This window comes from Eschrichtius robustus, chromosome 4, assembly GCF_028021215.1.
Source record: "Eschrichtius robustus isolate mEscRob2 chromosome 4, mEscRob2.pri, whole genome shotgun sequence".
NCBI lineage: Eukaryota > Metazoa > Chordata > Mammalia > Artiodactyla > Eschrichtiidae > Eschrichtius > Eschrichtius robustus.
This window is the reverse complement of record NC_090827.1, coordinates 53,595,855-53,608,098: the sequence shown is the minus strand read 5'-3', so window position 1 is coordinate 53,608,098 and position 12,244 is coordinate 53,595,855. Positions and strand designations below refer to the sequence as shown.

Here is a 12,244-nt window from a genome sequence, read left to right as displayed (position 1 = left end):
GGTAGACCTGTGTTCTGATTCTGGTGCTGCTGCTGTATGGTCTTGCTTAGTCATTTAACAGATTTGTGTTCCTTTCAGGGTTATTATAAGGACTAGAGATTTTGCTTTTTATATTGCTTTTTAACTTACGTAAAAAAAAAAAAAGTTTGTTGTATTGGCATGTGTCTATTTCTGTATTCTCTATCCTATTCATTGAACTATGTATCTATCCTTCCACCAATAGCACACTGTCTTACTTATAGCTTTACAGTAGGTCTTAATATCCTCTAACTATATTCTGCTTTCTCAAAATTGTTTTACTTATTCTGGTTCCTTTGCCTTTACCTTTTGTTCATACATTTTAGAATAAGCTTGTCCATGTTGACAAAAAAATTCTGTTGGAAGTTGACCTTTTATTATGTTGAGTCTTCCAATCCATGAATGCGATATGTCTCTCCATTGATTTAGGTCTTGTTTGGTTGTATCATACAGATCCTCTATTAAAATATTTATAATCAAATATTTCACGTTTTGGAAGCATTGTGTATGGCATCGTGTTTTTAGTTTTGGTTTCCAGTTGTTCATTGTTAATATTTGGGAATATGACTAATGTTGTTGTGTTGATCTTGTATCCTGAGACTTTGTTAAAGACATTGCCACTTAGTAATTGCTTCTTAGAGATTTCTTGGGATTTTCTATGCAGACAGTCATGCTATCCATGAGTATGGACAGTAATATTTCTTCTTTTCTAATCCGTGTGTCTTTCTTTCTTTTTCTTGCCATGCTGCACTGGCTAGTACCTACAGTACTAAGTTGAAAAGGAGAGATGAAAGAGGACATTCTGGCCTTCTTTTGAATTTAGGAGGAAAACATTCATTCTCTCACCATGAAGTATGATGTTCACTGTCAGTTTTTTGTAGGTATTCTTTACTGGGTTGAAGTAGAGCCCTTCTGTTCCTAGATTTCTGAGAGTTTCTGACATGAATGTGTGTTGAAGTTCATCAAATGCTTTTTCTTCATTAATTGATGGGGCCATGTAGATGTTCTTCTTCAATCTATTAATATGGCAAATTACGCTGATGATTTTTGAATAGTAAACCAAGCTTGTGTTCCGAGAATAGACTCCATTTGATCAGAGTGTATTGTTATTTGCTTCCTTCTTCATGTGTTGATTTTATTGTGCAGTTTTTTTCCCATTTCCATGTGTGAAAGCTTAGATTATTGATCTGAGACCTTCCCTCTTTTCTATTCTAAACATTTAGTGCCATTCGTTTCCCTCTTAATAATGTTTTATCTGGAGCCTTCCACATTTTATGTGTTGTATTTTCATTTTCACTCAGTTCTATTTATCTTAAAATTTTTCCTTGAAATTCCTCTTTAACCATGGATTATTTAGAAGTGTGCATCTTAATTTCCAAATGTTTGGAGGCATTCTACTTCTCGTTCTCATTTTTATACAATTTAAAGTTTAGACTTTGGACACAGTGGAATAAAATGCAATTATGTTTGTTTAGTTACTTTATAGAGGTTCTTCAAATATCACTGCAGCGAAGTTTTCAAATATTAGTTTTCCATAGTAGTTCCCAGTCTTTTGCACTTGTAACCATAAGAGAGTTCCCTAAAAATATGTAACCCTGGCTGCTGGAGCCATGTTTATCAGGGGAAGTTCACAGTCACAGGAATAGTGGGGAGTTTGTGGGTCCCCACTGCACACTCTTTTCTGGGCCAGCGCACAGGGATCCTGTAGGGATCCAGGGTCCAGGAGAGGGACCCAAACTTTGGGCTCTGGTGTTTATATTGCAGAATCAGAGAAGCCCAGGTCCCGTGTGGGCAGGGACTAGGACCAGCACTGGGACACACAGGACCCAGGTCCATCCCTCTCCATGGAACGAGCACTCAGGGTGAGGGAGGTCCAGCCTCTCTCCTGCTGGTCAGGGCTGAGCCAAGCTGCGGTTGCAGCTGTATTGCTCAGTAGGCCCATGGCTGAGTCACCAGCTATGACAGCCGTAAGCCCAGGCTATGGGGAGTGTCCATGAAGTCTTGAGGAAGGCCGGCCTTCTTCCTGCAGGGAGGCAGTCTTGAACAAGTCAGCCCTGCCCTGTCACTACTTCAACAACCCAAATTTTCATTACTCCCTCTTGCTCCCCAACCCCACTCAGATAAAAGCATAGTTTCTCATGGGGTGGCCAACCTTTTATTTTTCAAACATTATCAACATCATTTCATACAAGAAAGGACATTCGAACCCCAATTAACTAAGAAGCACATATTGCAGAATAAGCTCGTTTGCCCTAAAACAAGACCCTTAGCTATTTCCATGGACCATCCTTGATTTCTCCATTTTGCTGCTGAGCAGTGCAAAGTTGGTGCTCAAGAACTCCTTGGATGATGGTGTGCTATCAACAGCTGCTGTGAAAGCAAGAAGCTGGCACCCTCAGTGGCTATATGGGCAGAGGAGTTGAGGAGACAGTAGGTGATGGCTCTGTGCTGTCAGTGAGGGCTGTTTTCTGCCCGCACCCCTTTTAATCCCTTTGTATCCCTACCACCTGAGGAATGAAGGCAGTGATGGGTTATTGGCAGAATTGCCCTGTCTGATAAGAGGGTCACCTGCAAGCCAGAGGGCCCAAATCCTCCCTGGAACACATCACTCCCTACCCACCACTTAACAAGTCCCTTCAAACAAAGGTGCAAATTTGTAATAGCTGTACCATTAAGATATGCAGTCTGTGATTTGGACAATTGTGACTCCTTGCCCTGTTCTTGGAGAAACATGACGTTTTGTAGGGAGAACCCAGGCCAGGTGGCCAAAGTCTCTGTCAAGTCTGTTTCTTCACCAATATTTGGATTCAAGTTGAGGGTGGTGGAAATGAGCGGGCCTTCACCATGATAGCCTTTCCCTGGTATCACTGGCCAAGGTTCCCTTTGGTGAATATTACATACAAAAGCTTGCCCAGCACATGCCTCGCTCTCAGACGAGCCGTGGCCACGCTGCTCCTGGGATTAGGCACCTCCTTTGCACACCCTGTGGATGGTGCTCATCTCCTTGATTCTGTGAATGTGTCATTTGTTAAACTATTATTTCTTGAGGCCTGTAAACTATTATTTCTTGTTGTCTGTGCAAGTTTCAATTCTGCAGTTTCTATTTCATTCTTCTTATGGATTGAAAAACACTAGTGAAATTCCTCATCTTACAATCTATGCTCCTTAACATTAACCGTAGTCTTCTTAAAGTCCTTGGTCTCGCTCTCTCAAAGGCTCCCGGGGGCTTGATTCCAGTGGGCTGGTGAGGTGGACACCACTGAGCTTGACAACATGCCATACTCCACCCAAGCCTGGAGATCTCCGGTGTCTGGGGGAAAAGGCAGGGGCCGTGAGACAGGAGACAAGAATGGAGGTAAATTCAGGGGTAAAGCCCAGGGAAGAGTCCATATGTCAGTTGCAGGTCAGTTATGTGCCCTGTGTCCGAGAAGACGCCCCTCACCGTGGGATGACCAGCTGCTCTCAGAGAGAGCAAGGCTCCTGGCCCCGGCTTCTCACGTGATACTGGGGCAGATCCTATGCGCAGAGGCTGTGGCCTGCAGGGGGCGTCTATCAGCAGCTCTGCAGGGTTGAGGGGCCAAAGGGGGCCATGGGCAACCTCTCCCAGGAGAAGTCACCTGCCCTGGGGCTGGGGCATCAGTCCCTCAGACCCACACCATCTACCTTTCTACCTGGGATCCAAGCCCAGCAAGGCACAATCCTGACTTCCCCAGTGTAGGATTTCCCCAGTGTGTGACAAGCCAGGCTGTGGCCACCTACCCCGAGGGTATAGTTCAGCAGGGCAAAGCCCGTCACTGCCCCCTGGTGAGGCAACTACAACAGAAAGGTGAGCTTTTGAGAGCAAGGGTCAGGAGTCAGGGAGGAGAGGCAGACACCCAAGAAAGGACCCATCGCCTGAGCCCACATCCTTGTCCACCTCTGTGGGGTCAGTCAGCCTCCAGTGTCTGCTCTGAGATCACAAGACCCCACAGTACTGGCCATCACAACCACCTGCCTCAGAACAAAACAAGAGGGCACAAGAGCAGGAGGCCCGTATGATAAGCGTGGTCCGTTGAGGAGGTGCTCCCTGGGCCAAGTGACAAGACATGGCTTCTCAGGGCACAGCTGCCCCCAGACTCAGCATAAATGTCTGGGCTGTGAGCCCATTGGTTCTGGGAAGGGCACCAGCACAAGGTGATCAGGTGCTCCATCCTGTGAGTCAGGCAAGCCAGGAGCCCAGCACTGACAGTCAGCCTGCGTTACACCCTCATGTTTCCCAGGGCAGGAGCCTCGGGGCGGGGGGGTTGGGGCCTGCCCTGAGGTCTCAGCAGAGGAGGTTTGCTGCTGGAGGGCCACACACAGGACAGCTGTATAGAATGTGATCAAAGGCTCTCTGGTGCTTCATGCCATTCAAAACCAGGGGCTCTTAAACAGCCCGAGGGTAAGATACCGCCAAATCCTTGCTGAAATTTCTGAGCCCATCCTCAGATCCCAAATTTTGTCCAGATTGCCAAAAGTTTCATGGACTTCTGGTCAAGGAGCCGGTTCATCTGGACTGCTCAGTGCACAGCAAGATTGCCAGGACGGGGCCTAGGGATCTTGCCCACACAACCGTCCCTGACATTTGCTCCTGGAGAACCACCTGCCCAGCTACCGACATCTCCTCCTTCCCTCTAATCAGGCTAAATGCAACTGGGAGAAAGGCAACACAAAAGGAGGCAAATGTGGAAAAATAAACCCGACAGTGCTGTCTCCCCCAGCCAAGACTAAGAGTCCATGAGTCTACCCACTGCACTCACCTGAAAGCCCCCACATATCACCAGGAGCACAGAGAGCACACAGGCCATCAGATACACCTGACCTCAATTTCCTCCTGAGAGAGCACTCAGGGGCCTCCCTGGGAATTGGAGGTGTCAACTATTCACTGCATTGTGACTTATGCCACAGAGCAATTTTGAACAAGGATTATAGTACCGGTAAACTTTAAGCACTGCTTTAAGTCCAATCACTTTCTGTTTAAAGAGAGAGGAATTGGGACTTCCCTGCTGGCGCAGTGGTTGGGAATCCGCCTGCCAATGCAGGGGACATGGGTTTGGTCCCTGGTCTGGGAAGGTCCCACATGCCGCCGAGCAACTAAGCCCGTGCTCCACAATTACTGAGCCTGCGCTCTAGAGCCCACGAACTACGACTACTGAGCCCGTGTGCCACGACTACTGACGCCCACGCGCCTAGAGCCTGCACTCCGCAACAAGAGAAGCCACCGCAATGAGAAGCCTGCTCACCGCGACTAGAGAAATCCTACGCACAGCAACGAAGACCCAACGCAGCTAAAAACAAATAAATAAATTAATGAATTTGAAAAAAGAGAGAGAGGAATGGAATATTTTAAACAGAGACATATGAGCCCTTTAAAGGGCAAAAACATGTTGCTTACAGCTTTTCACATGGAAAAGGAAACAAAACGTGACTGGGTTTACCGTTTTCCTTGAATTTGTCTAGTACTAGCACTAGATAATATTGACGATCTTCACGCTTGATCACAAACAACATGATGCTGTAATATTCAAACTGTTGGTGAAACTTTTTTAATCTCATGATTTACTCTGGAACAATTGTGTTGACATAGGTACTGATGGTGCAAAAGCAAAGGTGGCAGAAGTGCTGGCACCTTAACCCAAATCAAGGAGTAGCACCAAACTGTACTAGTTGGGCTTGTATTCACTATCGTACACTTGTATTAACAGTGCCAGTTCCAGTTAAGAAGGTTCTGTCTTCAACAGTAAAAATGATTTATGTTAGTAAATCTTGACCATTGAAATTGAATATTTTATAGTGTATGATGAAATTCAACCTACAAACATCACACATCTGTAGAGCAAAGGGAATGGGAAAAAGTTAGATCAGATACTGAGAAAGAGGAAGTGGATGACATGGATGATAGACGTGAAAAATTAGCTAAAATGTAGCACAGAAAAGAAACGGTCAGGAATTATGAATGAGAAATCTATGGACGTAGAGTCTGCTGGTGGCTTGATTTTGGACTTTGCAGCCTCCAGAACTGTGAGAAATATACGTCTTTTGTTTAAGCCACCCAGTCTGCGGTAGTTTGTTATAGCCCTTTGAGCTAAGACATATTTTAGTACCAAGAAGTAGCAAATACCTAAATATGTGGAAGTGGCCTTGGAATTGGATAGTAGGTAAAGGCTGAAAGAGATTTGAAGTGCATGCTAAAAAAGAGCTGAAATCGCCATAAAGTCCTTTCAGCCTATACCTATTAAAAGTGATTCTGGTGATGGCTCAGAAAGAAAAGAGGCACACTGGAGAGAAAGTCTCCATCTTTGTAGAGAATACAGAAATAATCATGAACAGACAGAAATATGGACGTTAGATGCTATTTTGGTGAGGTCTCAAACAGAAATGAGGAACACATTATTAGAAATTGGAGGAGAGGCAATTCTTATTATAAAGTGGCAAAGAACTTGACTGAACTGTGTTCTAGCGTTTTTGGGAAGGTAGACCTTGTAAGTGATGAAATTGAATATTCATCTGAGGAGATCTCTGAACAAAGTTTGGAAGAAGTAGCTTGGTTCCTCATCACCGCTCCTAGTAAAACACATCAGGAGAAAGATAAATTGAAAACAAAATTGTTAAGCAAAAAGAAATCAGAACATAGAGATTTGGAAACTTCTCAGCCTATCCATATTTGAAAGTGAGAAAGCTTGTTCTGAAGAAACTCTAAGTGTGCAGCTGAGTAACCCTCTGAAGAAGAGATCATAGGTGTGATATTAATTTAATTAGTCATCTCAGCACAGGCCAGGAGTAGAGAAGGGACACTGCCAGTTTGAACGAAAGGGGACAGAGAAAGCCAGGCAGAATGAGGAAGGCTGTCAGAGTTTTTGGATTCTACAGAATGGGAGACGAGCAATTTGGCTGTGAATGTGTACTCCTCTTGAAGAAAAGGGAAGAAGGACCCCAAAGGTGATTCCGAGGTCATCGGGTCTGTCAATCCCACCACAGGCCCAGGGGGCCTCAGTTTCAAAGTGTGAGATTGTCCCCCTCACAGAGAGTCATGGTGTAGGTGGAGGCCCTACAGAGAGCTGCAGTGTGGGTGGCACGCCACCAAGCTGAAGGAGTGTGGCTGCCCCACCGAGCTGTGGGGATGATGTTGCCACCCCAGCGGGCCTAGAGGGCAAATCATCAAACTAAAGAGGGTTATTCTCGTACCTTAAGCTCTAATGGGATTGGCCTTGCTAGGCTTTGGACCAGCTTGGAGACTGTCACCCCTTCCTTCTTTCCTATTTCTTCCTTTTGGAGTAGGGATGTCTATTATATGCCAGTCCCAACATGGTATTTGGAAACACTTAACTTGTTTGGGTCACAGATTTACAGCTACAGAGGAATTTTGCCTCAGGATGAATAGTACCTCCTGTCTCACCGATATGTGATTTAGATGGTGTTTAGATCAGACTTTGGACTTTAAATTTTACAGTTGAAGTTGGAATGAGTTAAGGCTTTTGAGGCTGTTGGGATAGAATGAATGTATTTTGCATACAATAAGGACACGAATTTTGGGTCCCAGGGGCAGAATGCTGTGGACGTATATCCCCCCCACCAATTCTTATGTTGAAGCCCTACCCTTCAATGTATTTGGGGATAGGGCCTTTGGGAGGTAATTAGGGCATGGGAATGGAGCTTTCGTAATGGGTTTAGTGCCCTGAAAAGAAAAGACACAAGAGGGACCCCTCTTTCTCTCTGCCATGTGAGGACGCAGTAAGAAGACAACCATCTGAAGAGTAGGAAGGGAGCTCTCACCAGGAACTGAATATGGCACCTTGAGCTTGGACTTCCAACCTTCAGAACTGTTAAGAAAGTACCGTCTGTTTTTCAAGCCACCAGGTCTATGGCATTTTGTTATAGCCGTCCAAGCTGATGAAGACACAGAGAATATATAAGATGGTCTAATATACATATATCCAGGGTTCTAGAAGTAGAGACAGGAGAGAATGAGTAGAAGTAACATTTGAAAAAGATAATATTATGTTCTAGATGAGATGAAGAATGTGGATTATCAGTTAATGAAGCAAAATAGATCACATGGAGGATACATTTTTTTAACCTGAAACTAATCACACGTCAAGAAACTGGAGAACACAACAGACAACAGACACTCTTACAAAAAACAATCAGCAAGGAAACTGATCACCCACCATGACAGGGTGTATTGATGGCATAATTTGAAAAAACAGTAACAAAAGCCATATTCGATGGAATAAATATTCATAGTTCTGAAAGGAAAAACTTCTCCTCTGGAACTGATTACCCTGTCACATTATAAATTTATAAAAGTTCACCAACAAGGGAACTGATAAAATATTTTTAATGTATGCATACAATGCAAAATTATAAATAATTAAAAAATTAAAGAACATCTAATATATCCATTTTTCTTAAAGTAAGAATGTTGAAAGAAGAAGCCAAAGGCAATATGATTTACATGACACCATATATAACCAAAAATATTGTTATTATACATAATTTTGATTATCTACAGCTCTACTAAAAGCATAAACATTTTTATAAGATGGATATATACCAAGTTCTTGATGGTGGCTCTCTTTCTCATTGTTGGTGAGAGGTGTAAAATGGGACAACCCTTACGGAAAACAATATGAAGTTTCCTCAAACAATTACAAGTATAACTACCATGTGATCCAGCAGTTCCACTTCTGGGTATGTATCCAAAAGAATTCAAAGCAGGATCTCAAAGAGATATTTGCACACCCACATTCGTCGTAGCATTATCCAAAATACCCAAGACGTGAAGAAACCCAAATGTCCATCAGCAGATGAAGGGATAATGGGGTCTATAAACACAATGAAATATCTCCTTCCTTGCAATAAAAGGAAACCATGTCTCATGCTACAACATGGATAAACCTCTAAGACATTATGCTAAGTGAAATAAGCCACTCATAAAAGGACATATCATAGCCACTCACAGGAAGTATCTACAGTAGTTAAAATCATAGAAACATACAAAGGTGACTGTCAAGATCTCAGGGAGGAGGAGGGAGAATTAGGGAGTCTCTGCTGTCCCAACCCCCGCCTGGGTCCTGGGGAAGGGATCAGAACTCAGAACCGGGTGAAGAGGCTTTGGCCAGCAGGGAAGGGGAGGTGAGGCCCAGGGCGGGTCCACAAAGGATCAGAGCATCTGAGTGCATTAGGAGGAAGGGGTTTCAGAGGTGGGCCAGCACAGGCCGTGACGGCGGCTAAGCAGGCTGCGAGGGGGGGCAGTTCAGGGAGACAGCAGGGGTCTGCTCCCTGCCCCTCATTGTTTGCTCGTCTCACCCTTATGAGCGGGTCATTCCCCCTGCTCTGATGATTCAAAGTCTCTGCCGGCAGCCACAGGACGGTGACTGAGGCCTCTACACTCCTCAGCATGGATCTCATCTCCCACCCAGATCTGGGGCCACAGACACCTCTCCCCACCCCTGCTGCCCCTGTGAGCAAGCTGTTCTTGTGAAACACGGTCATAGTTTGTCAGGAGGAACTGTTTTCTATGGGAATACAAATCAGTGTTGATACCAATACACTCACATGTCCAGCCATGGGTGGAAAGGGAAGGGACAGTCGTTCTGGGGTGTCTTTGCACACCCCTAGGCCCCTAAGGCCAGTCCCCACAGCCACAGCCAGATGGGTCCTCCTCCCTCAGTTGAACGAGATGTTGCTGCACAGAAATCCCACAAGTCCCACAAAGGGACCCCACGGTCACTACCCTTAGACACACCTGTAACAGGTGCCCCATGAACTTCCCTGCGCCCATTCCCCTTGTTGCATCCTCATTGGGATTAAGAGGTAGCTGCCTCAACCACGCTCCACATTGCAGTAGTCCCAGTGGGACTAGAGAACGCTCCCGCTACGAGCAGGCAGACAGTCCTGTCCCCATGGCCAAGACTTTTCCTCTCTGGTCAGGCCACCCACACAGGAAACCCTGGATGAGCGGAGGGTCACCCCAGCGCCATCGCCTGGCCACTTCAGGGAAGCAGAGAGAAGCTCCAAAAAGACAAGGGCTGTCTCCAGGCTCCGTCCTAGAAACTGGTTAGTGGCCAGAGGGCTGAGAGGCACAAAAGCAGCTCTCCCTCCCCAGACGGTTCAGGGATGCAGAAGGTGCTACAGATGCCCCAGAAGGCCCCTAGCCAAGCAGGCTTTCGAGAAGGGGATGATGAGGGGGTCCCTGGGGCAAGTGAGAGCTGTGCGTTCCCAGGGGCAGCCTGAGGAGTCCTTGTCTATGTGGAGGAAAGGTTTGGTCACCTGTAGATTCACAGCTCCTGTGACCTCCCTCACCCTTCCTTCCTCTCAGGATCGCTCTCTGTGGAACAGCTCCACACGCACAAGATAACAGTGGCCTGAGAGCATTTCCCACCAAAACTATCTTTATTCACAATTTTCATACATCACTCCAAAGGTCCTGCCCACACCCACCTCCCCCACCTCCCTAACCCCCCACCATCCCACTCCCCCTCCCCGCCCTGGTGGTCCTGCCCTCCCTCCCCCCCACATCCTCCAGGATCAGCACTGGGGTGAGGAGGAGCCCCTAGGCTCCCCTGGGGGCCGCCCTGGGGGGCTCGCCCTGGAGGGCCGGCCCGCCTGTTCCCTACTGGCTGCAGCGCTTCCTCTTCCTGTTCCTCCTCTTCCCTGTGCCAAACGGGTCACGCTTTCTCTTTCTTGGCTGTGAGGGGCGAGCCAGCCCCAGAGCCAAGGCTGGCCTCGCAGAGACCCCGTGGGCAGCCCCGGGGATGGGCAGCTTCTCAGCAGCGGCTGGGCGCCCACACAGAGCCCGCTTCCTCGACTTGGGAGCAGCTGGTGGAGCTGGGCTGAGGCCCCTTCTCTGAGGGGAGGGGGCCTGGGGAGCACTCTGGGCCCCCCAACCTCCAGGGGAGGCCAGGCCTGAGGCAGGGGCAGGACTCTGGGACAGCCGGCAAGGCGGCAGGCTCTGCGGAGAGGCCAAGAGGGAGGCCAGGCTGGAGAGCTCCTCCTCGTCCTCACTGGCCGCGTCCCTGGGCCCTCGGGCCTCCCGAACAGGAGACGCCTCTCTGAGAACAGACGCATCCCTGGGTCCCAGTCGACGGCCAGTGCGCCTTTGACCCTGGGGAAGGGAGGGCCGCCCGGCCCGGGATGCAGAGACCTCCTGACGTCCTCGAGAGGGAACAAAGACTTTGGGCCCGAACGGGCCAGTGTCTGCTCGGATGGGCCTATGAAGAGCCTCAAAATCAATCTCTGGTGGGCAGGCTTCATCACTGACCCCTCGATGGCGGTCTTGGTCGTGCCTCTGGGCAGCTTGGCCAGTGTGGGACTCAGAAGGACTTGAGCCCATTCCGGGTGCACTGTGGCTCGGGGCTGCCGGCCCACCCTCTTCCTCTTTCAAGGCCAGGAGTTGTTTCTGCACCAGCTGGTAGGAGGGAGGAGGACAGTGACGGCTCCACGCGCACGTGTGAGAGGAGGAGCACTGGGCAGTGGGACAATGGCCCTGGGGGGGAGGAGGGGACGGGTGACCCCAGGACTAGACTCCAAATACAGACACGGTGGCATTCCTGCCATCCTCCTGCACCTTATTCCCAGCTGTGTGTCCTTCCCTCCGCTCCCGGCTCCCCATCCTCTCCTTGCTATCACCCTGTGCTGCACCCACCCCAGAGAGGGCCCTTCCCCATGCCAGGCCTCCGAGGCAGGGAAGGGATGGACAGAGCCATGTGGGCCTCCTGCTCTGGGGCCCTACCTCTCCCCTGCTCACTGGGGTCCCTCCGTGCCCTGGTCTTCCTGGGTGTCCCTTGTCTCCCCTGTTCTACCTGCGATCCCTCCCTCCTCGGGCTCCCCTGGGCCACCTGGTTTCCCCTGTCCCCTGGATCACCTGGGGTCCCCCCTCCCCTGGAGTCCCCTGGCTCCCTAAGTGTCCCTCTCCCTCCCCTGGCTCACTTCTTCAGGGGTTAGTCCTTCCTCCTGCTTCAGCTCCTCAGCAAGGGCCGAGAGATCCAGCTGTGGGTCTGGGGAAGACAATTCTGCCAGGAATCGAGGGTGAATGACTGCCTCCACCTCGGACAGAAAGAAGAGGCTGTGAGCATCCTTGGCCAGGAGTGGCCTGTGACACAAGAAGACCAGGAGGGAAAGTGAAAAGCAGAGCCCCACCCCCACTCTCCTCCACAAGGCGGGGATGGTCAGCACACACACACACACACACACACACACAAACATG

At 48.5% G+C, this 12,244-nt stretch overlaps 1 protein-coding gene across 1 annotated transcript in view; it reads right to left on the bottom strand.

Annotated features, from left to right (window-relative positions):
• Positions 1–10,651: 10,651 nt before the first annotated feature.
• LOC137763454 (NUT family member 2G-like) overlaps positions 10,652–12,244 on the bottom strand; it is a 60,302-nt gene continuing 58,709 nt past the window's right edge. The window contains exons 6-7 of the mRNA XM_068541964.1: positions 11,968–12,084; positions 10,652–11,446 (exon numbers count right to left, since the gene is read on the bottom strand). Of these exons, the coding sequence (XP_068398065.1) occupies positions 10,652–11,446; positions 11,968–12,084 (912 nt within the window). The remainder of the gene's footprint in view (positions 11,447–11,967; positions 12,085–12,244) is intronic.